The 25,142-nt window shown below is 42.3% G+C and overlaps 1 protein-coding gene across 1 annotated transcript; it reads right to left on the reverse strand.

Moving 5' to 3' along the window:
* Nucleotides 1-1,298: 1,298 nt before the first annotated feature.
* On the reverse strand, nucleotides 1,299-6,243 carry dclre1b (DNA cross-link repair 1B). Its single transcript, XM_071518155.1, has 4 exons — nucleotides 6,012-6,243; nucleotides 5,720-5,885; nucleotides 4,927-5,109; nucleotides 1,299-4,830 (listed from the first exon to the last, which is right to left on the reverse strand). The coding sequence occupies exons 1-4, from the start codon at nucleotides 6,207-6,209 to the stop codon at nucleotides 3,641-3,643; spliced, it is 1,737 nt and encodes a 578-aa protein (XP_071374256.1). The 5' UTR covers nucleotides 6,210-6,243; the 3' UTR covers nucleotides 1,299-3,640.
* Between the last annotated feature and the right edge of the window lie 18,899 nt (nucleotides 6,244-25,142).

Below are 25,142 nucleotides of genomic sequence, written 5' to 3' on the forward strand. Positions count from 1 at the left end.
TGTTGGCAGTGCATGTCAATCTGGCAACCCACTGATGATGATTTTATGATGTCTCAGCAGGATGCCTCCAAGGTTTGTGAAGTTAGCAGCGGAGCGGGGGAACAGTACACAACTTTTTATTAGGCCCCTTTTACAAAGCACAGGGAAATGGGACGCGCTAGGACCAGGGCCAGTTCAAAATGTTTATACCGCTGGATCGATAGCTCTGTTTATTTAAAGCTATTAGCCTGCTGACAATACAATGCTGCCGTGGGGAGGAAGGGGGGGATCTGTAACATACATAATGAGTAAGCCCTAGTTACACTGTAGTGTAAACAAGGCTACTGAGGCTTTGAGCACATTTTTCCAACCTGCAGAATGAGTGAATCACATCAAAAAATATCCCGCTAAAATATTTTGGTGAATTTTGTTGTGCAAAATATTTTCGTCCTGTGACGGATGGACTTTCTTCCATCAATAGAGACATTACTGTTGTGTCTCGGTGTGTTCTAGTCTGCAAGTTTGCAGCCCGGCCCCTCCTGCGGGCTGCAGTGTGGATCTCTTCCTCAAAGAGGAAAAGGTCATGTTTCATTAGTGGATGGTGGATGAGATTCTCTGTGGTTGTTACCCAGGGGCACCGGAAAGCATGCGGGCCTCCGAACTTCCATTCTGTGGCGGCTGTGGTGGCAGAGAGCCGGTGCTGCTCTGTAGTCAGGTGGTGCAGCATGGGATAAAGTCTCCTCATTGTATTTCACATTGTATTTCACATAAGCACCAGGTCTTGATACCAAGGTGGAAGGACTTGATGTGAGCTTGACTTTCACATCAGACACATAGTTGGTATCTGGTCATTTTCTGACTGAATTAGCCTGATTCTGTATGTGCCCATTGCCGTAATGTAATGTTAAATTAGCACTTGTATTATCAGATTAGGCAATATGACATTAATATGAAACTATGGAGGCTGATGCGATTTCATTTTGACAGCTGCTCATTACTGCCCAGCATGCTATTATCCACCAAATATACATATGTAAATCACTTTTTTTTGCCAGTGGTGCTGCAGAAACCAAAAAACTGATTAACTAAGAGAATGGATGGTAAAAAATATCAGCTCATATTGTTAGCAAGCTACTGCCATCTTAAGGGAGAATTACAACATTACAACAGGAAATTGCTGTCAATCAATAGCGAACAGATAAACGCTGAAGGAGTTTCTCTAGGTGCTGCTGTGAATTGCAGCTCTTTATCAGGCATAAGAAATTAATTTCAAAAGGACACCGAGGCAACTTGGAGATAAACATTAATTTATTGAGGGAAACATCCACCCAGGCCTTTATTAGGAGTCTATATTCAGTGTGTAATGTACATTACAGTCAGGGTCACCTACTAAAGAGAAACATTTGGTATAGTTTTCACTTCAATCAATAAATAACACATTTCTTTATCATTATTTCCACGTGACAAAAAAGACAATATTATGTAGTAATGTATCAAAATCAGCCCACGTTTCACTAAATAAATTTATTAATAATAATAATAATAATAATAATTTATAAATAATATTGTTATAAATGCTAGTTCAAAAAATAATGAACATTACAGAATAGCTAATCGGCGCATTATATTTTCATAATTTTGTCTTTCAATGTATTACAACCATTTTTTTTTTCCCCAAACAAAAACTTAAGGTGCGGATTCAGGATTATTACAAGTCTGCACCATTCATCAGGTACCAACTCCCACTGGGGCCAGCCATGCTAAAACCACATACTGTCATGGTACCATCAGGCGCTTTGGATGGCAGTGTTGGCCAAATGGCTTAGTATGTCATCACTCACCAAAATATCCAAAAAGGTTTACAGTGATTTTGAGAAACTGGCAGCAGTATCCTTTTATAAGTTATCAAAGCAAGTAATGGAGCAAAGACACTTCTATTAAAATAGTATTAAAGCCCTAAACTGTAGAGAGAGCATAAGCAATAGGTCATTTAGAACACTTGAATGCGACTTAAATGCTTTTGTTCCCCATTAAATTACACTTGCATTGCTAAGAAATATACTGGAGGCTGCTACCAATTATTCAAAAATGAAAACGTAGGTGTGAGAACTTTTGGATGTTGAAGTGGTATTTCACTTTTATTCATTCCTCAGTGGTGGACTATCCAAGAAAGAACACTGCCACCACTGCTAAAGAACAAGAGAAAAAAATATGTATTTCTGCCCAATATCCTTTCAAACTTGAGGTTTAAAAGATAATATTGGCACATAGTGTAAAAGTAAAAATGAAAGTGTAAGTGAAAAAGGCCTATCTGGCATGAGCTTAAGCCTCGATGGGTACTAAGCTTTCTCTCACTTTGTTTCAACCTCTTGGCTAGAACTGAACATATGGCACTACTAAGATAAAATGAAACATCACTTACAAGTAGGCAATAAGTAATGGTTTTAAGCTTGATTAGTACATGACACTCATCAAGCCCATAGAGTATAAGACTATATCAAAATGTGCGACACTAAACATATCAACACCATAATGAACAAACACACTGTGGTGGCCTAGTTGGGTAATAATACTAACATGAGAGTCTGAACAGATGGCAACAAAGTGAATTGAGATAGTTTAATTTTACAAACAGCTACTATTATCCATCAACTTCTATCAAAATCTGAAACTTCTATAAATGTTATCCAAAAGACCTTTTGAGGCTTGGCAGCAGAATAAACACTGTTTTATATTTTTTATATCTTATACACTGATATGTATCGTCAGACTGAACCAGTCAAAACAACATCGTCCTCTGGTTGGTACATAGTACATACCTAACCATACTGACATCTGAAATTAAAGGTGCAATAACTAAAGTTTTTACTCTCCCACAGCACAGAATGACTTTGGGGCCTGTACTCTGTTTTGAAACAAAAACTCCCTGCTGAATGGAGTTTCAAGGCACTGCCAATCCAATTCCCTCCACTCTCATTTTCAACTGCTCAGTGATGGAGGACCGTGCTACCAGCGAGCGACAGCAGCCTCAAGGCATTTCGTTCTCAAGGCAAAAAAGCAAATGACAAAGCAATGTTATTTTCACAGTATTTTATATCCTGAAATATCGCCTCTTGACGAGATGTTTCTGTTGGGATCTCTGCTCGAATTAGCCAGCTTACTCATTTCTACTGTGATTAAAGTGTGACTTTATTATTTATATTCCAGTTTTTCCCCTTTGCAAAAAGAGAAATATGGGGTTTTAACGTGAGAAATGTGTCTTTTGACCAGGGAAAGTCGACTAAGCTCACCTGCCTCACAGTTCACATTCACATCTGGGAGTTGGCCAGTACAGCCTTTGTCTTCTACTGTTGGCTACTGACCAGCACCAGTGGAGCAGCTGAAAGTAAGATGAGTTGCTCAGGGCCACCTTGACGGTAGTTGAGGGTGGGTGTTACTCATCCAGTTTTCCTACCCAGACTGAAGACCGGTGAACATCCAATCACAAGTCTGCTTTTGTAACCTCTATAAAATGGTACAAAATGGAAGCAAAGTACAGGAAAATGGAGAGAAAGTGCTTTGAAGTGATTTAAACGCAGACAGACACACAAAAAGAGGCCTCTAAAGTAAGGCAAAAAATTGAGCATCAGGTCACATTATCTCTTTGAGAGCAGATAGCTCCTCAAGTGCAGAAGATGTCGTCCTCCTCTTCATCACCTAAAGGAGAGAGGGGGAACCGTTGCACAAGGCTCTGGTCCAGGAGGCCATAACTCCTAAAGTCTTCCTCTGTGAATGGCAGCACCAGCAGGAGACTCCTTTCGATCTCCTCTAGACACTCATCTGTTATTTCTGTCAAGCAGCCAGGCGAAATACATGTGTCATCACTGGAGCAACTCTTCGCTGATGTCATGCTGTCATTCTGATCATGTCCAGTATGCTGACCCATGTCATTCTCATTTGACAACGTGCCGTTGTTTACTTTGGGACTAGTTTCACAAGTCCCTCTCGTGATCACAGTGGGCTTCAATGAGGCAACAGTGTTTGTCAGGATCTGCACTGGGGCAAAGTTGCTCTGGCTCAGTTGACTCATTGGCACCGATTCTTCCATCACCATGTCTTCTGAGACGGTGTGGACTATGTTCAGGCTCCACAGGCTCCCAACCCCTTTCCTGCTTTTGGTAGGGGTGGAATCCTTGCTCAGGTCTATGAGGATACAGTCTGGGTCCTCTTCATTACCCTCAGTGCCCATCTCCATCTCAGGAGCGTTCTGCCCCACGGAGGCTGGCTTCCAGGCATCTTCTGACGACGTCCTGGAGTCCCTTAAGGGAGAGTCAAACACCACCCCCCTGGGAGCAGCAGGTCGGACGCGGCTGCGGAGAGGGCTGGTGTGTCCGGAGTGGGAGAGCTGGTTCTCAGGCTGCCTCACCATGTAGTTTTGGACTGACTCAGGCACCAGGATTTCATGGCGCTTTTTGTTGGGCAGCAAGGTAGAGAAGGTCCCAGGTACGCATTTGCCTACAATGGGGACCAGAGAGGTAGGTTTGAGCGCAGAGACAAAATCCTCCAGCTCTTGGTAGGAGGAGTGGTCCGAGTACGGCACCACATGGAGGTTGGGGTGGAAGGAGACCAGGGGCCGGCTGGTGGGCAAGATGGCCAGGGTGGGCTGCTCTCCGTTCCACTGCTGCATAGCGGCTGATCTGATCTCCGACTGCTCCACAGCTCGGATCCGGCCGGCTCCCCGGTCAGTGGTGAAGACGTCGGGCAGCTCCAGCGCTCTGAGGGTCTCCATCCTCTCAAAGCTCACCTCGATCCAAGTTTTAAACTCCATGGCTAGCTCCAACAGCAGGGACTCCTTCCCCAGCGCGTACAGACCTGCAAAACACCACAAAGACAACTAAATGATGTACCTAACCGTACAGCATTCTCATCTCATTAACATTAGGGTGTATTTGGCCAATAAGCACTCACCGATGACAACGTTGTGGTTGGGGTGGCTGCGGATGATCTCTTTGATTTGTTGAGTGGCTCTCTGCCTGGAGGGCAGGGTGCGGGTGGGGTCACAGTTGGTGTTGTCCAGATACAGGACATCTATAGTGGTGTTGGTCCTCAGGCAAGGCTCACGCAGCATGGAAGGAGTGTATCTGAAGTCACCTGAAATAGAATTTGTGTCAGTATGAAATCACGCTGCTATCCCCCTTAACACTGTAATGAAATGATACCTGTGCCCCAAGTCTAGATAATTTAACATCAAATGATAGTAATGATGTACAAAAAAACAAAAAACAAAAATGGCTTAAAAGCATTTGAATTACATCTAGTAGTTGATTCATGTCTTCTACGAAATGTTTAAATATTTTTATTGCCATTAAAAGATATAATTTTAACTCAACTATGCTTAAATGAAAGAAAAGGGAACCAAGCCAGAATATAATACAGTAACAAATCCCAATTAATAAAACACAGTTTTCTAAATAATCCCTAAAACCTAAAAGCAAACAAATCAACATTCCAAGGTAACATTTGTCTCAAGGAGTACATGAGCTTCTGAACAGGAAATGTTTAAAGCACAGAAATTAAATTTAGAAGCTCAATCTGTGAAAATTTAAAAAATTCCCACCTCTGCATTGAATGTGAAGCGTGCAAGTGCGCCTTTTAGAATTTCCTTGGTAGCATAAGTTTATTTGGGGGAGCAAATGCAACTGAAACTGATGCACTGTAACCCTGCAAATCATGGTATTGCCCAATGCATTCAGACACTGACCAGTGTACAGTATAGAGCCGAAGTATCCTTGGAAGAGAAACATGACGGCCCCTGGGCAGTGGTTGGCATCCATCAGTGTGACTGTCATCCTCTCCTTGCCGATGTCGTCCAGTGGGAGCATGTAGGGCTCGTCCAACTCAAGTGGATGGACCCATTGTTCTTTGACCTGAGCAAAAACAGAAATGATCATTAGACAACAAGTTATTGAACTCACAAATATGTTAATTATCTAGGCATACGCATATGCATGTTTACATACATTCGTGCATGGATTTCCCTGTCAGCACCTCACCTGCAGTTTGAGTCTGAGCAGTGTGGCAGAGACTGGGGAGCAGTAGATGGGCCGGTTGCTCCAGGTGGAGGTCAGACCCACCGTGTGGTCACTGTGCATGTGGGACAGGAAGAACAGCCGGGTGCCTGGACACTTCCGCACCTGCCAGAAGTCCACGGCCAGCGGGGTGTGCGGGATGACTTTTCCATTTACTGACATTTTCTAAGCCTTGACAGGACGTCGGACACACAGCGGCATGACAGGCGAGCCGGGACAGGTCTCTAACCAGTGGAAAAACACAAGTATGGCTATAATTAAGACTGTTAATGTAGTTATTTGTAGCTCAGCTTCACAGTAACAGCTATGGAAATAAGGTGTAGTGTTAGCTCAGCGCACATGGCATGCAGGTGAAAATACTTTTCTCGGTGATGATATTAACACGTCGTTGGCAAAAACAAATTTAAAAAAAAGTACGCAGTCTGTTATTGTTAGCATTATACCGCTAAGTTAGCATTATCAGGCTAAATAGTTGCTTGTTGTCAGCAGTTTGTTACTTCGCACGATACGTTGTGTAACGTCTCCTAAACTAGTCTGCTTAACTTAGTATTATTACCTGCAGCTGTTTCAGACAGACAGGGGAATTGACTGCAGTACAGCTAGCAGCTTATGGACCGCGCCATCTCTGGTTTCAATTTCTTCTTCTTCTTTTTCTTCGGATGTTTCGGCGGTTGGCAAAAAAAAAAAAAAAAAAAACTTACGCGCGCATTACCGCCACCCACTGCTCTGGAGGGTGAACTCAGGATTTGCAATATCTTTAATAAATAAATAATACAAAGGATAGAAGAAAAAAAAAATACATGCGTATACTCATAAAACAAAAGGTTAGATACAACTCAAATTATATTCAACAACCCTGTTGATCTTAAATACTCATATACAAATTTAAGGCACTTGTCACCCGATGAACTATTCAGAATTATATTTATATTAATATTAAACTGCTTTACCTTCTTGTAATCTAGATATGAATGACTCTCTCATGGGTGTATTAAAACGTGAATATCTGTCTCTTCCTCACAACAATGATCACATCCTCCACTAATGTGTTTCCTAATCAAGAAGCCTATTTAGCCCGGAATGACACTATCTCTCCTATTTATCCCTCAGACTGTGTATGCTCCACTGTTTAATTGATTAGTTGGGAAAAAGTGACGCCCCTTACTTTCTCCGTTCCATTTATTTTGCCATATCTTTTTTTTAATGTTTTCCTTAATCAGCCATTTGACTTCTGTTTTGCTAATCTTAATGTGGAACTGAACGTTATCTCTCTTAATAGCCTGTTTTGCTAATTAATCCGCCCAGTCATTCTCATCAGTTCCTATAATGAGCTGGTATCCATTACATTTTTATCTATTCTGAATAGTGACTGTAAAATTTCCAATAACAAATCGTCTCTACTTCTAGAGCTGAAGAACTTTAAACTCATCTGAGCACATAACCGCCTTCCTCGGTCTCGCCGCCTCTATTCATTGTAAAGTAATAACCACTGCCATCAATTCACAGGATCAGAAACATACATCGTTAGTTAATCTTCATGCATATTCAACATTAAAATCTGGAATATACCAAGATGCTGATGCTTTACCTGTCTTAAGATCTTAGAACCAGCATGGTAACACTTTATTCTGATAGTCCAATATTGATACTATCAGTTGACAAAAAGTAAATGTTCAATAAAGTGTCACTTGCCTATTTGGTGCTTCTCTACAGACTATGTATCCCACAAACCTGACTTTACAAATCCCAACACTAACCCTAAACCTTGACCACATTTCTAACATTAACCAAAAACCATAAGATTCACCCCAACCCAGATGCTGAATATTTACTACTTTTCACACTTGAGTTTTACCTGAAACTCAGTCGACTTGATCGTGGCACATTATAATAAGTTGAGTGTCAGCATTGGACTATCGAAAAAAGCAGGGCCAAAATGCTAATTATTTCTCATATAAGTATAAATGTACTCACAATTATGTCATCTCTCACCAAGTCTAGTAGGTTAAGATCTACGATTGGCTGTGACAACAAGCATAGAGGTATAGGCCTAACCTCTTATCCCTTAGGCCTGCTTCCAACTCACACACCCAAAGCTCTTCACTGATATTCCTTCATGTTCCCAGCATGGTTCAATAATATTTTTAGTAGGATGATTACTTTTATGTCCTTGTAAATTAACCCAATATCCTGTCAAAAGCCCCCGCAGCAGATCCTTGGTGCTTGTGCTTGAATTAAATCCAACTTTCCCATCAGAGTTTCTGATGCCGACCCATAAACCACACACCCATAATGCAGAACTGATTTTATTAAACCTATAGATTTCAAAGCAGACCTATCGACTCCCCGCTCCTTCCCTGCCAAACACCTCGTAACATTTAAAACCTTCTTACATTTGTTTATAACTGCAGTTTGATACTCCAAGTGAGCAGAGTATCAAACCAGACCCCTAGAAGGACCTTAAAGGACTTGTCTTTCCAGTTAAATAGAGTTTGACTTCTTTACCAATTTTCTTCAGCAAAAAGAAAAGAGTCTTTGTTTTCTCAACCCTAAATTTGAATCCCCATTCCAAAGACCACTGTTCAATTTAACACACAAGGCCTGCCTTTAAGACATGTGAAACTGGCCACTAGCGCCCCATGCTGGCTGCATTAATTTATGAGAAAATTCAATTCCCATTCATTTTCCCCAAAATAATTGAATCAGGAATGACTAACAGCCTAATTACCAGAAATGAATAAACAAAACCTTGTAAAAGCCCTTTTTGAAGCCTAAATTGCAACCACCAAATGAATCATATTTTATAGCCTATGCCATGTTTCATTCACTGTAGCTCTGTAATATAATTGTCTATCAAATTCCCTGTGGAGAGGTCAAACAGCACATGGTGAAATGATGACTTTCCTCCCACAGATAGAGCCTCATTCCTCCTCATGGTTCCTATAGCTGGGAGAGTTGTTGTTCATGTTCACAACTGTCTGATATGGCAGGCCGTTTGGTCATTTATTCCCTAAAATACACTAGTATCTATAAATTAGGCACTAGTAGGCTACTTATTTTTTTTTAGTTACTAGTCACTATTCTGTCAGTTAAATGGGACTAGTTACTAAAATTGCCACTAGTAGCGTACTTATTTTTTTAGTCACTAATCACTATTCTGCCAGCTACTTGTCGTTTCTTGTAATTTTGTGCTAATATAATATATACTAGTTCTAATTTAATAGGTAGTACTAGTACTTTGTACTAGTAGTTTTAAGTGTCTGATATTAACTATTCTTCTTTCTTTATTTAGATATCAACATGCAATTATGTTTTTTTCATTAGTCACTAGTCTCTAACCCAATTCTACTAGTTATTACTCATTTAGTTACTGGTAACTATTGAACTGTGCTCAGCTCTCCACCAGATGGAGACAAGAGAGAGGAAACAGTTGTGTGATACAACTAAATGGGGCCAGCACAGCCGTTCCCATGGCAATGGTGCTGCTACAGCAGGCCCCGCCCCCTCCCATACACACACTTTTGCACACCGCTCACTCCTCAGGATTATACCTGGGACGTCTGTACAGTAGCCTATACTCTCTTATCGCACAGCACCCATCCTCCCCTCTGCACCAAGACGCACATTAATCAAACTCTGCTTTACAGTTAATTTTCCGCTGCTCTTCTGCTCTGTGGGGCCGGGAAACCGGGCCGCTGATTAACTGAACAGCACCAGGCCGAGCTCACACTGGGAAACCAATGTGACATGACCCCCCTGCTACTACTCACATCTTATACTATAGAATATGGTACAGAGTTTGGCGCCCTTTAAATTGGCCTAGTGCACTGTTTAGGGCAATTTTACACAGAGCAAGAGGCCAAGTAACTAATTACAATTACTTTGGATGTACTTGAGTAGATCCACTCTATAGTATTCTTAAAAGTTTCTTTTACTTCTAGGCCTACTTTCTTCTTCTTTATTATTTTATTTGATCCCAATTTCCCCTGTTACAATTTTACTTTTAGACACACTGAGTAGTGACTAAAATGAAATCTGGCATAGTCAGTAAAACAGACATTTTCTTCCACAACTGATACTAGAGCTTTGTTGATTTTATGTATGTATGTATGTATGTATGTATGTATGTATGTATGTATGTATGAATGTATGAATGTATGTATGTATGTATGTATGTATGTATGTATGAATGTATGTATGTCCTATGTATGAATGTATGTATGTATGTATGTATGTATGTATGAATGTATGTATGTATGTATGTATGTATGTATGTATGTATCTATCTATCTATCTATCTAGCTATCTATCTATCTGTGAGCCACTCTTACTTTTACATGAGTAATTGTCCACACATGTACTCCTACTCTCACTTATTATAAATATTAAAACTGAAGTACGGTAGCAGTGCTTCCACTTGAGTAAAATATTTCTCTCTCTCTTTCCAGCTCAGTCAAAAACATGAATCAATGTGATATCTTCATCTCTGGGTAAATATTCCCATTTATTTATCCAGGAGACTAATGATATGTGATGGGCTTAGATCTGACCTTTGCAAATAGTAAAACACCCAGTTAACAGGGATGAGCGCATGGTGTATTTCTGTTATTCATCAGTAACAGAACCACTTGCACAAATAATTGAATATTCTCCTTACAGCTCTCATATCTTACCAATACATTGTAAACCCAGCAGCACTATTATTATATTCCAGAATGAGAAGAAACAGCAGCAGCACCACTTCAAGTTTACTTCAAGCCAAAGGTGTCCGGGGCCAGGAGGATGAGTCGTCTTCTCTGTCATGTTGTTTATTTCAGAGAAAAACAAAAAGTGCTGTCATACAGTGTCAGCGAAGCCGCGCGGGCCAGATGGCTGCACTGCCTGTGATATGGCACTGCTGTTAATAATAGCAATGCTTTAAATCCTCCGTTCAAAGCAGTGCGACCTTTTCCATACTTTCTTGTTTATTAAAGCTGAAAACAATGCTATGCTGTGAACTACAGCTTGAAACTCCCAACTTATCCCTTATATCAAAATTTGTCCCATCCGAGGCTTTCTCTGATATCTTATCTGTGGCATCACCATCTATCGATCCCCCGTGAATAATAAGAAGTGTGACATATCTCTGTCGCCATTCATCTGAGTCAACAGATTTGTACAGTCAGACGCGATGAGGTGCTTTATTTCTTATATCCCCCCCCCCCTCCCCCTCGGGACACTGCGGTGGTACCGTACACACACACACTCCCTATCCTGCAGAGATATTTATGGAGGTGTGTGAGAAGCCAAAGATTGCCTCTCGGGGACTAAGAGCAGGATTCTGGCTGAGAGGAGCTTCTGAATCTGGCACGCTCCCAAAACGAGACGCATGTATTCTCATTTTGGCACGCTCTTTTCTCACTTGTTCCATCTGTCTCTCTCTGTTTATCTGTCTGTCACTCTGTTCCTCCCTCTCTCTCTCTCTCTCTCTCTCACACTCTTTGTACGGATGTTTCTTTTTCTTCACTTCAGTCGTTCTCTGTCATTCCCAATAAGGTTTAAGAGCACTTTCTTTTTTGCTCCCGCTGTGTGTCGTTTTCACACGCAGATACACACACACACACACACACACACACACACACACACACACACACAATACCACAGCCCAGCAGCAGGATTGCCATCTAACCATCTTGACAGAGACACAGCTAGTGTGTCTCAGTGAGCGCCGCCCCTCTGCTCTGCTGTTAAACCGTACAGTGGGTCTCCATCAAAATAACACCTTGTGTCAGAAGTAGATGAGCTGCTATTTCTTGCCCTGCTTCAAGGCATGACGCGCAATACTGCGGGTTACGGATTCCATTTGATTCTCCCCCCTCATCTGATTTGATTAGCTCAGTTCATTAGACTTTGAGAAGTGGGCCGAGCGGTCTGGCACGCAGGCAGCCTGATGAAGATCCCCCACGGACCGGCGAAGGGTGCAGTTTTAGGGTCTGCATAATGCATAGCAATGTGTTCATAGCTGGCTGTCACGGCAATGCTGCATACTGAGAGAAAGATGACTCTAATTGTCCTCCTGCAGTGCTCTGAGTCTTTCTGAATTTCTCTTGGTGAGGCTCGGGCATGGAGCGAATCATAGCTGACGAGCACCGAGACAGAGCGCTGCTAATAAGCTTCATAAGGGTTGAATAGGGCTGGAGAAGGGAGACAGTCATTAATTCTCCTCCATAGGTATGGGAGGACAGCAGACTCTGGTCAATTTATCAACCATATGAGTCCTGAATCCCAACGGATGTCACCTGTGCTCCTGTGTGGAATAAAGGACAAAGGCAACATAATGATATTCGCACACAGCCTTGGTCTTAACTTAAATGAATGACCTGCTATAGTGTCACTGCTTACTGTAAAGAATAACAGTGTGCATGAAAAATACTCTATGTAAGGGCTGTGTTCTTTATTGATGAATCATATATTGTGTGTGTCCTTACATGCTAGAATGTGTGCAAAAAAAAAAAACCCCAACATACCCAACATGGCCTAAATGCTTAGAGAAGTGGAAGGCCAGGTGTACCAAGGGGATTCAGGCAATGTTTACCGCACCGACACTGCAAATAGTTTTCATGTACTCTATTGAATTTGTGTAATGTTGTGTGTATTCGCCCTTCTCTCTCAGGCACAGACTGAAATCAAATTCAAGCCCTGAGCTATGTGTGAAAAAGCTTTTTGTGCAAAACACTTGAGATGAGAAACAATCTCTAAGTTCAGTCCCACAATTTGTTCTCAATTTTGCTGATATTTGTTTGCTACCTTTTACAGACAGATCTTCTTATCCTCCAACACATGACAAGTCCTGACAACTGGCTGACGATTCCTCAGAAGCCTGCTGTCAACAAGAAGAAGAACGCCGAGCTGCATATATACGGGGTGAGATGCGTTTCTCTTTCCACATGAGCGAGGAGCGATGTGGTTATATGTTTATCTGATTTATATAACACGTTTCTCTCAGTGCACAAGTAATGTTTTTTTTTTGCATGACTGGTTGGCTCCGTCTAGTGTTCCTATCATGACAGATTTTCAGTAGGTTTCATGTCAGTCAGCTTGACTCTCACTTATCGCTCATCTGATGCAGATCAGCACCTGGTTTCTCAGCAGCATCTTGGCATTTAGGCATTTTTGAAATCGTCCCTTGGGTGTAGAATAGGGGAAACATGAATTACGCACTAAGAGGCTTTTTAGAAACACTGTGTCTTTTTTTTTTTATATATATGTACCACAACATAGGGTTAATATTGTAGGTGGATTCCTGAAATAGCCCATTGGATGATCAAAGGGATACACAGGGAAAATGAGAATCTAAGCACCATCCACTTAGAAGGAAGCACTCATTCAGTCACGCAAAGTGGGTTTTCAAGTGGAGCTTCGGAAGCTGACACGGGAAGTTTTACTGGCTACAGGCTAGCGTAGGGAGTGACAGTACACTTGTAAATAACATGGGTGAAAATGGTTGTAGAGGAAAAAGGTTAAAGTTGTGCTAAATAAAGCATAAATCAATTGTGCTTACAGGAAGTCTTCATAATGTGTGTTATGTCCCGGAAAATCAATGTCAAAGGGAAAGGAAAGAAGAGAGTGAACAGAGTGAGCAGATTGATACTGTGCCAATTTATCTGATGTGACCATTTCAATGTGACACAAACTCTTTACACAGATGCCACAGATTTGTCCGTGTCAAAGGTTCACTGTACGCTAAACCGTAATAAAAGACACGATGAATAATTGATAACGTAGGCCCCCAAAGAAACCCTACTCAGAGGGACGCAATATCCTTTAGTGTATCAATGTGCATGACAAATTATACTTTAGCTCATGATTTAGCAAAGCGCTCCCCATGTGCATTATGCATGTATGACACAGGATAGCGAAGAGTTGCATTTACTGCAGAAGAACTGTTTAATCACTTCCCAGCACTATCACATCACTCATGAGGCTACGGGAAAACTTATTGTGGCTGTTTCCCTCATCATTTCACACATTCCTAGCGATTCCCCGATGGGAATATGTAGGAGTAAATGTACTGTTGTTATGTAGGTGACTGTGGAGGTGTTTTGTTTTTGTTGGTTAGTTGCTTACAGCACGCTCAGAGATGTTGGCACTGAGCAGCTATGTGTGTGTGTGTGAGAGAGAGAGGGGGAGCGAGAGAGTGAGAGAGATATGGGGGGCAATCTTGTTTGGGCCTATTAGGAGCTTGCTGGTAAAGCGGGCAAACGTCAGAACAACACAGCACCCCACTGCTAATGAGGCAAGCAGGGCTGCAGCAACACACACAGATACTGCAGGCTCCGAGCCCAATCTGAGTAAACTAGGTTGGTGTGAGTTTCCCCTGTGACTTTAGTCTCCATGTCATACACTTTATTAAGAGGACAAGACAGCAGATTGAGGAAAATCCAGGCATTAGGGTGCCAATCTGTACAAGGCTCTGGGTAACGCTTCTCATTAGCTGGATCAGTATATATATAACAGTGTCCCCATTCTATTAATTTGCAATAAATTAAAAGGTAGCTCAGCTGTATTCTCATGGGACTGCAAAGCAATCAATAGTCTCTGCTCTGCAATATTAATATGTAAAAGCAGCCTCTGCAGGCACAAGATCGGCTTTACTTCATGCGTGTATCAGCAGTGGAGGAACATTTTACAGGAAAGAAGAGCCTTGAAGGTGCAGCATGTTTCATTTGCCAAGGGGGCTTTGGGCTCTGGAGAGTCACAGTGGAGCTTTTATTCTAAACGCCCTGCCACAGTGTTGGGAGACCTCTGTCTGCAGGGATTGTAATCACTTAAATGTGCAGTTAAGTCTGTAAATATCAAAGATGAGATCAGTACTTTTTGCTATGACAGCAGTTTGAATCACTATTATCCCCCCCAGGATTAGGCAGCCAAGGATAGTTACACAGAGAGACAGAGAGAAAGAGAGAGAGAGAGAGCAATAGTCAGCAAGTCAGTCATGGATTAAGACTTCTCCAGTGAGAGCAAGCTTCATGTAATCCATATCAATTTGACAATTGATTTGGAAATAGTAGTTACTGTCTTTAATCAAAGCGTCAGAAGCTGTCACTGCATTCATGTTGCGGTTCATATGCGGTTCAGAGGATGAGTGCCTGTTTCTTGGGTGATATGAGATGGCTGAGGCACTAAAACCGGGCCGTGGCTGGGTTATGAGCACAAGGATAACAAGATGATACTTCTGGATTTCCTTTTAGGAGGCTTGTTGGCTAACCCACTTTTTGTCTTGGTTTTGTTATCATCTACAGAATTGTGGATTCACGCAGCGTAATAATAGATAATGGCTTTTATTCGTTGAATTTATTCATGTGTAGCTCCAGTTGGGCTGACATAAAAGACACATTTGTGGCATCTCTCCCTGTCTTTTATCCCAGGATGCTGCTTTTCTCCTTTTTTTCAGATGCCCCTCAGTTGTCTTCTCCAACCACAGTAGCACAGGAAGCTTTTTCATCTGGCTTAACAGTTTTGTTGGGTTTAAGACCACAATTTTCTTTTGATGTTCTCACATCCTGGTGCATACAATATAATTTAATCCCATCATAATGGTGGGAGCAGTAACTGTTGAAGGTGAAAATACAAGCATTACAGTGTTACCTTACCCTCGGGCTTCCTCGTCTGCGAGAGTCTGAGAGTTTGACGCAGTGGGATTGTATTAAAGAGAAATTCATAACTCAACATTTCTAGATATCTGGAGTGCAATAATTAAAGGAAGGAGGGAGTTAGGGAGGATATATTGTTTTCTGTACTGAGGAATATATTTTATATATTCTTCCATGATAATCTGTTGATTATGATATAATTTGTATGATCCCTTGTGCCATAATCCGAGGTGAGCATTCAAATAGAGGCCCAGTTCAGAGTTTAACAGAATGATAAACTGGCATGCAAATGAGTACCATAGAAAACAGCAGGCTATACCGTCATAAATCTACAGCACCAGAAGACAGCGTTCACTTCGGTGAGCGAGTGCAGGCGAGTCACTGGGGTTATCAAGTGTGCACCGTCCTTCACTGATGTTTCATTGAATTAGGCCCACAACACCTGAAGAAGGCTCGACAGTGTATTCCAGCGTCCCACAGAGAGCCAGATGTGCACGCATAAAAACGAAAAAAACCCTCAGCTACACCTCGTAGAGTGCTCCTGCCACGGAGAGAGGAGTGAATGAAAAATGCTCTTTTATCTCATCCCCTCTCTTTCTTCCTGTGCCACAGCCAGATGCCAATATTTAATGCTTATAGATGGCCTGCTCAGCATCAATTACAGCCAGTGTAAACTGAGGTGAATGTGTTATGTGTGCAAATGTCACGGCCCTGCGGAGGACTGACGCTGCTGATACAACACTTTTTAAAGGTCACATAGGGAGGTCTTCATCTGAGACACGATAGGGACATTGATGGGAATCAGAATGGACAGTAGCTCCATGTACAAGTACTGGACACTTAATATACATGACTGTGTCTCCGACCTGGCAAGCTGCCTTAATGTTCACTATTCTGAATCCTATTAAACTACAGAAGCAGGTCTGTGTGGTTCAGAGGGATTGAAGTTAACAGTACGGCCCAGTCATGGAACAAATTACTATTATTTGGTTCAATAAGACCCTGGCAGCTGTTTCTTCTGAGGTCTGAACACAAAGGGCTGCACGTTTGTACAGAAGAGTGATTTCCAATAATGAGTCTGACCAACAAGCCTCCATTTGTCTTCATTATCTCTTTAGACTCAAAAGACTGAGCGAAAGTGAAGGTGTACACAGGCAGCGCTGCACTCAGTGGACTGATAGCATGACAGCAGGCCACGCAGGTCAACGCTGCCCTCAAGTTAGAAATGAATTAAGTCGTGTTGCGAAACGCCGCTCTTGCCTTACACTGGTCTTTCCCTGGCTCTGTTAAGAAACAGCAGGATCTTGAGTCAAGTTTACACAGCAGGAGCCGGTTAATTCCTTACATCTTGACGCACAAAACAGGAGGCAGATTTACATACTCTCCTCCACTGAGATCGAAAACATTTGGATCCACATTCATCTCTCTCCATCTGTTGTGTCAGTTGACCCTTGAGAAAAACAATCTCTGTCAGTTTGATAGCCTTTTAAGTTGTATCTTGTGTTCGGGGAGTGCAATTTTAATACCCCCCCCCCCCCCCCAGTATCCCCAGAGAGTTCAGGTCTTACTTTGTCCTCAATGAGTTAAGAAAAGATTTGCACTATTCACTTGGGACTGCAGCAAGGAGCGGCTGGATTACAGAAATAGCAGCCACCAGATTTTGGATCTAACTTCAGTTAAGCTAACAAAGCATTCGTTCCGCAAGTTTTGATAGACAGGTTATGATAAATTAATTTGCTCCTTTCAATTTGGTGCTGTCAAGTAGAAAACATTCTCCGGAGTGGTGGCAGGAGAAGTAGGGCGCACAAGTTTATCATTTGGCAGAGCGTGGCGCTCAGTGTCAGGGAGAGGAACTGCTCAGCGCTGAGTGAATGCTTTTTCCACTGTAGACATTGGAGTCAACCTATCGTAAAATATATTTCTCCAAGTCGATTCTCTTTTCTGATATGCAGCATTTTTGAACAGTAAAATAAGCAGCCAATCTCTGCCTGCTGCTGGTGCATCTGTGTTAGCTGCGTCTATCTCATTGTCAGCAGACAGCAGCGTGCTCATTACAATTTTATGAGGCCCAGTTGGCAGAGAGTGTTTGGCAGAGTGCTGTATGCCTGGCACTCTGTTGGAGTGAATTAACTTAAAACAGGATTCAGAAGTTTGCCCTAGATATTTTTAGCATCTTCTCAGGCTGAGGCTGCAGAGACTGAATGTCCAGTACAGAGAGAATAAGAAGAAATCTGTGCTGGGACTTTTCCTGCGACAGGAGTTGATAATGGGAAGGGATCAAGAATGCTGTGGGAAGTTTGGAGCCTGTAGATTATTTGACTTTTACTTCAGTGTGATTCTCTTCTCACGTACATCAACATTAGCTGAGCACAGCCTTAAGGTTATTGGCTTCCTACACAACAATCACAACAATGGGTCCCCTAATCTGAAAAATATCACTAAGGCAAAAGAGATTTCGAAAGTACAAGTTTCTATTGATTGCAGCCAGAGAAATCAATACCAGACTGAAACTGAAGCCCATTTTAAATGCAGCAGCCCGGTATTTCTCCCAAGGTAGAATTGAATAAATGGGAGGAACAATATTGTTTAATAAGATAACTAAGACCTATAATTCCTGGCATGCTGCGATGCTGCAGTCATTTGTACGCTTGTTAAATATCTGGTTGGAGCCAGCAGTATTCATTGTCACAGCAGTTTACTTGGATGAATAAATCGCAGCATTTATACAGCTCTTGCCAATGATATTCACCAGGTATAGAAATCAACAACAGCTTTCAGCGGATCCTATACTGGGAAACGTCCCGTCTTATCAGGGAGGGAAGAGATAAGCCTACTGGACTTAGAGGGAGGGACTGAACAAAAATAGAGCTTGAAAACACAGCACCTCAGCACTTATAAAGAGCTGTAAACCTTATCTCTGTATCCAAAAATGCAGGTAGCGTGTTTGACATTTGCTTTGACGCAGACAGACAGAGTTATGTGCAAACAGGAGCGATAGAAAAGAATGTGTTTTGGGTCAGTTTTGCTCAGACGAATATGCAAAGGCTCAGAGGGGAAACATTTTCAAATATGCCCTATAACAACTCATGATCCAGTGTGATGACCTGCAGCTGGACTCCCTCTGGTCTTTACCCACTAAATCTGAGGCAAAACGCAGCTCAGAATCTCCCCCAGATAGTTACTCAAGTTGCGTCTAGAAAGAGCGAGCAGCAACGGCCCAGAGGACGCTGTACAAAACGCAGGGATTTGCAGTAGCAGAAAACGAGGCAACGATCCCATCATACTGCAACTCCCACATCCCCATATCTATCCTCACACCATTTGACTCATTAAGGAGTGCTTTTGCAATTAAGGTCATGGGGAAGCTATCCCACATGGGAGGACCGCAGCCTTACTTAATCACACTTCTGCCTCAGATTTAATGTTTTCCTCCAGGCCACATTTTCTCACTGTGAGTAATAGCTAAAGGGATGCAGTGAGATAGAGGAAAGACTTAGATCTACACAAAACTGACCACATCCAGCCTATATGCTCATAACATGTTTTATTTTTTGCTTCCCTTTCTTCTCTATCAATTTATGTTTTTATTTCTTTTATTATCTTTTATTTTCTGCAGTTGACCCTTTCTCCAGAGCCGGGAAGATGCACTAGAGCCTCTCTATAACCTTGAATATCCTTTTAATTTGGGTGCGTCAGATTCTTATAGTGAAATGATGACGACCTGCCAGCTATTGATTATAGGAACGAGAGACGCACTCCACCACTCGATATCTTCCTATCGTTATGCCAGACTGCCATGTTGACAGTGGACTATTTTGAGAACAGCGTGAGTGAGCATTCATTATTCATGTGATCAAGCACACTCACTGTATGCGTTTATTGTATATAGATTTTTCACTGTGTAGCTGTGCAGCATGTGCAGCATTTTGTAACAACTGGCTCCAGGAATCATGATACACACTACCAGTCAAAGGTTTGGACACCCCTAATTGAATGTACTATGTTTTTCATTATCATTTTGATCTAAAGGCTTATGCTTTAATGCCTGAAATTGTGTTTTTTAGACAAATATAAATAGTGAAGTTGATGCCTTTGTATGAATTTCTTTCCAAGGCCTTTGCCTTTCCATCAAGGCAAAGGGTGGCTACTTTAAAGAATCTAAAATATATGATAGTTTTGATTTGTTTACACTTTTTTGGTCACTGCATAATTAAATTTGTGTTATTTCATTGTTTTGATGTCTTTACTACTATGCTAAAATGTGAAGGATAGTAAAAATAAATGCATGTGTCCAAACTTTTGACTGGTACTGTGTGTATTAGAAATAGACAAAATATATGACTTCAATAAACCAGAGCTTATTTTCTCCAGCTATTTCGCTGACAGTGTGTCTACTTTATATACCCACAACTTTTCAGGCCGCCTCTGCAACTGCTGGGTACTTCTCGTCTATCGGAGCATAAGCTGCCCAGGTGAAAAGAGATGCAGAGTGAGCGGATGACATGCCACCAGCCCGGAGATGTCTCCGTCCCTGGAGAGAGTCTTGCTTTGTAACACTTGGTTTCTCCTGGCTGTAGTGAGACGAGCGCTCCCCAGAACAAGCCAGGCGACTCCCAGAGCTGTTAGCGATGGGGCTGAGACGGCAAACGATCCCGGAGGAATACCGCTGCTCGTTACACCTGCCAGCATATCACGGTGAAGAATGTCAGCTAACACCTATTAGCAGCTGTCATGCTATCATGGCAAATGCTGGCATGGTGGAAATAAAAAAAACCCCCACTATAATAGAATACAAAGCAATGTGGTAATTTGAAATGCAAAGAGATTAAATTCAACCATCAGCATTAAATTGGCATTGCAGTGATTGCATGTCAGGGGTTTTGTGTTATAGATGAGTGGAGGAGCTGAGCGTCATCCATGATTGTATTCAAATTGAGATGGCACTCAGCCTCCTGTTGAGAGCGCCCCAGTGTTTAACATTACTGTCCTGTCCTAATTAACAACACCCTCGTGCCAACGTGAGCTTAATGCTTAAGCTATGCGAATGCGGTGAATGCGTAATGGCAGCAGTTATTGAAATATAAAACACAACCAATACAACCACAAGGTTATGAGAGTGTAAAAATGTGCGTGCGTGGGCGGGTGGTGTGGGAGGTGTGATATGTAGCATTAGTGTGGAAATAAAAAAATAAGAGAGAGAAAAGGAAAAGGAAACGGAGCAGAGAGGGCAGTGAAGTGGAGATCTGAAGTAGAGCGATAAAAAGTTTGAGAAAAATCAGACAGGCAGACAAATGGAGGGAGAAGAACAGGTTACTATGTGTGTATGTGTGTGTGTGTGTGTGTGTGAGAGAGAGAGAGAGAGAGAGAGAGAGAGCAACCCAGGCAGTGAGGTTAAAATAATAAAAGGGATGAGGAATGCAAGAGTGTGATAAAAAGAGACTGTACGATGGGAAGGCAGGAGAAATCTTCACCGTACTAAATCTTGAAATTCAGCCGGCTGGCCGTCAACGCGGGGCTGCCGTGACTGAAGGCAGGCGTGACCTCTGATTGGTCGCAGTGGGAGCGAGGACTGAGACCGAGGCTGGAGCTGAGGCCGCGAAACACTGCAGCACAAAACAGACACACACACACACACACTCTGCTGGAGCAGAACTCCTCTGTCAGAGAGAGAGAGAGAGACAGAGAGAGAGAGAGAGAGAGAGACAGAGCAACAGAGAGAGGAGATGGATTAGAGAGAGAGAGAGAGAGAGAGAGAGAGAGAGAGAGAGAGAGGGATTAAATATTCATTCCAAACCCACCGTCTCTCCTCTGAGGTACAGGGCTTTTTCTTTAAAAAGAGCTCTCTCTCCCTCTCTCTCTCTCTCTCTCACTCTCCCCATCTCTCAGCGTTGCTCAAAAAGTTCTCCATTAAGTGGACTTGCACTTTGAGTTGTCCAGGTCATCAATTATTTAGCAAGTTTGTCCCGTGGAGTTGATTACTTAGAGCGTTTGTGTTTTCTCTCTGGTCTCTTCGGTCTCTGTTGTATAACCAGGAGTGCTGCTGATCTGGTTTTAGATCAGGTGTTCCCCCAAAAGCTTTGCGGTAAAGTCACTAATTAACTCAATGTGACCTTTGGGCATCAAAGCAAAACCTCCGTGTTGCAAAGTGTTAGATTTTTTTCTCCAGAAATTGCCTGGGGAAAACCACGAAATGGAAATCAGTCACTTCTGAATAATTCCAAATCAGCACTATTGTGCTTAAATAGACACGCATAACATTTTTAATGAGACAGTTGAATTCTTGACAGTAGAGGTGAGCACATGTATAAGCAATCTGTATGCATAGACGCAGGATCATAATGTCCTGCCCTGGTGTAGCGACTCAGACTGTTAAGTGGAGCTCTTAAAGTAGATTGATAGAAGACCTTGACTCAGACTGGTGCAGCTAGGATTTACACCCAACACTGCATGTGTTATTCATATGCATTTACAATGGGGTAATAAACAACACTTCTAATGTAAAGGTAATTACAAGCTATTTGAAAGCAAATATGGTAAGTAATAGTAGCATATGGGTGGCAATAAGCACACAAAAGTGAAAGTGAATGTGTAAAATCTCTTGAATATTACAGTTTAGCATACCAGAAACCTAAAGAGAAGCCATTTTAATGTATTCTCCTACAACCCCGTCGTTTCAGAAGTGGGTATCAGTGGAGGATGTAAGGATTGAGACAGATTATGTAATCCTAGACCTGACCAAAGAATCTCAGCAGATATCTCAACAGCAGCTGGATTATTCTGAGATTACTGCATCTGTGTTGGTCCCATCTGTTTTTTTCTTTCTGTGCCCTCATTTGTCAGAGAACCTCACAACATGAACTCACCAGAGACAGACTCATCCCCCTCACAGGACACTGCTCAGTATGCCATGGAGAATTTTATGGCTGCTAATATCAAGATATATGAAGGCAATATAAAACGCGGTGTGTGCTGGTTCAGATTCTTCCATGAAATGAACAGGGATCTATAAAATTGAGGTCTCTTTTTGGAAGAGGCATGGCTCTGTGTAAAAATATTAAAAGCCCCTTGCAGTTTGATTTTATGCAGTGATCTTTCCAAGTAGCGTGATCATTATGCTCATCTCTGGACACTTGAGTCAGGCTTATACAGTATATTCTCGGGGCAGGTGCTATAGATCTCTTCTTTTTGCTGCCTTTAAAACAGAATTGCATGTTCCAACTCCACCTATATTGTGAAAATTTACTTTCACAGTATTTTAACGTATCTGTCTCACTGATTTCATTCCCTGAAACTCATCTCTGGTAGCGTAGTGCAAGTCGTTGCAGCATGACAGTATCAAGGGAAACCAAAGAACAGGGTAAAGTGGACGATGACACTTGCCGTGAATATTTCATTTTGTCAAATACTTGTAAGAGAACGGCATGCTTGTGAAATATTCGTGTACACAGCTCCCTGACAGGCTTGGAGAGGAGTGGCCGGGGCAGAGGCAGTGATATCTGCTCTTGTCTAAGAGACTCTTGACTAAGTCATTTTCCTTGGAAAGGTGTGACAAGATCTCCTCATCCTACATAATTGGATTTAGCGAGAGAGGACAAAAGTATCAGTTTCCCTTGCCAGACTATGATAAAAATCACTCGATACATAAATAAATAAATATATACATGAAGCAGAAGGAGAGAAATGCAATTGGAATAATGGAAAACTTGGCAGCCGTCCTGGTGCCCACAGTGTGTGGATTCAGTAGGAATACTGTGCAGTTCCTGTTGCTGCCTACTTGAAAAATGACAACTGTATACAATATGCAAATGCAGGTTTTGTTGTGCAATACTGGTCCCCACAACATTTCACAGTGTGAGAATACTCTCTATTATCACTATTGGCAAGTGTTTATCATGGAGGAAGAAGCATCATCGCACCACTATACAGCATGTATCATGGGCTGCTTAGAAGGGGCCATAAGGGTTAAAGATGACGAAAATCGAACTGTGTGATCATTAAAGTCTTAAGTCTATGTTTCTTAGCTGGACATGTAATTAGCGATCTTTCAACTGCTGTAGTAGAGCATCGGTGCGTCTGCTTACTGCACTGCCCATGCACAAGAGTCCAGCAGTGACCTTCCCATCCTCATTACGGCGGCCATAAATCTCCTGTGTTCCCAGGAGGTTACTGTGCTGCTGTTTTGTCAGCACAAAGACATCATTCCTCAGCCATTAGCACAGACAAAGTGGCAAGGTTTTGGAATTTTAGTCTTCCAACTGAACCGTGGGACGGGACGAGGAAAATTCGGCCAAGCCAATCCATCACCGCGACCTGAACTATAATGGATGTGTGGCGACCGAGCCGGTATCTGTGATGGAGAGGGTCAGTTTAAGCCAGCAGTGTCTTTATGTTGATGAAAAGACTCTGGCAGCTGATTGTTCATTGCCTGAAGTGAAATGGCACAGGATGCACTCAACCTCAGACAAGGTAGGTGAAAAATTGGCATCCGAGAAACAAGCTCTCCCAGGTAGTGTATGTTGTTTTATTCACAGCCCTGGTGGCATTAACATTTATGGTGAGATAATAAACATAGCGGTCAGTGTTTTAACGGTGTATTTCAGTATCCCTGTGGCCAGTGAACAGAAAATTTCTAGGCTTCATTGCTACCTTATGTCGCATTTGAAGAATAATTTCAAACGTAGCTTGCAGCTGCAGCTCGTGTGTGTTCAGCTGTGTCAGACACCACCAATTCTTGCATATGAATATGCTAATAGAAGAGGTAGGTGCCGCTGGCTGTTTCTCACTCCGCATAACACCTCAGCTTTGAGAGCATTGAATCAGTCAGCAGTTTGTCTGTTGCCGGAGCAGATAGTGATTGGTCCAGAGGTCAGGAGTGTCCTTAATGCATTCCAGCGGACCTGAGGCTTATTCTGGTGTGTGAAAAACTCTCTCCATCTCTGTGTAATGACGCATGAGTGCTCAAATCGCCACTGGAAGAAAACTGTCAATCGAAGGAAATGCCAATGTTATTCCAGGCACAGTAAGTCTGGTTAAATCCTTAGATTACACTCTACACTCCTTACAATTACCTGGATTCCCACGCTGCTTCACATTTATTGACGAATTCTCAATTCAACCCAGAAGTTCACTGGCCTCATGTGACCTCCGGGTCTGGTATCCCGTTCCCACACCTACGGCCCATCAGGCCCTTAATGGACCATATACACCTGCAATTAGGTGGTCTTGATTTCTTGAGGCCACCTCTTCTTTTCATCTTGTTTATTTTTCACTAACGTCATTCAGTCCGTCCACCGCTGTGTGAATAGACTTAGACTGCCCACGCGTAAAACTTTAAGTTGTTTGCACCCATGGTCCAGATGCCTGGGTTAAAAGGATCGCTGAGGCAAATGAGTCGAAAAATGATCACTGAGTGGTTTTGCAGAAGCAGTCTCATCTGTTTTCTCTAGGTGTTTACCATCAACCC

Source organism: Centroberyx affinis, unplaced genomic scaffold, assembly GCF_046629955.1.
Source record: "Centroberyx affinis isolate AG114_WGS23_722 - 3 ecotype Tasmania unplaced genomic scaffold, CSIRO-AGI_Caff_v1 ptg000555l_1, whole genome shotgun sequence".
Lineage (NCBI taxonomy): Eukaryota > Metazoa > Chordata > Actinopteri > Beryciformes > Berycidae > Centroberyx > Centroberyx affinis.

Excerpts from the sequence above, each read along its gene's own strand:
- dclre1b (XM_071518155.1), bottom strand. The coding sequence starts at position 6,209 with ATGTCAGTAAATGGAAAAGTCATCCCGCACACCCCGCTGGCCGTGGAC. Across the intron at positions 5,110-5,719 it reads CGGCTCTATACTGTACACTG|GTGACTTCAGATACACTCCT; the intron begins GTCAGTGTCTGA and ends ATTCTATTTCAG. Across the intron at positions 4,831-4,926 it reads CAACCACAACGTTGTCATCG|GTCTGTACGCGCTGGGGAAG; the intron begins GTGAGTGCTTAT and ends GGTGTTTTGCAG.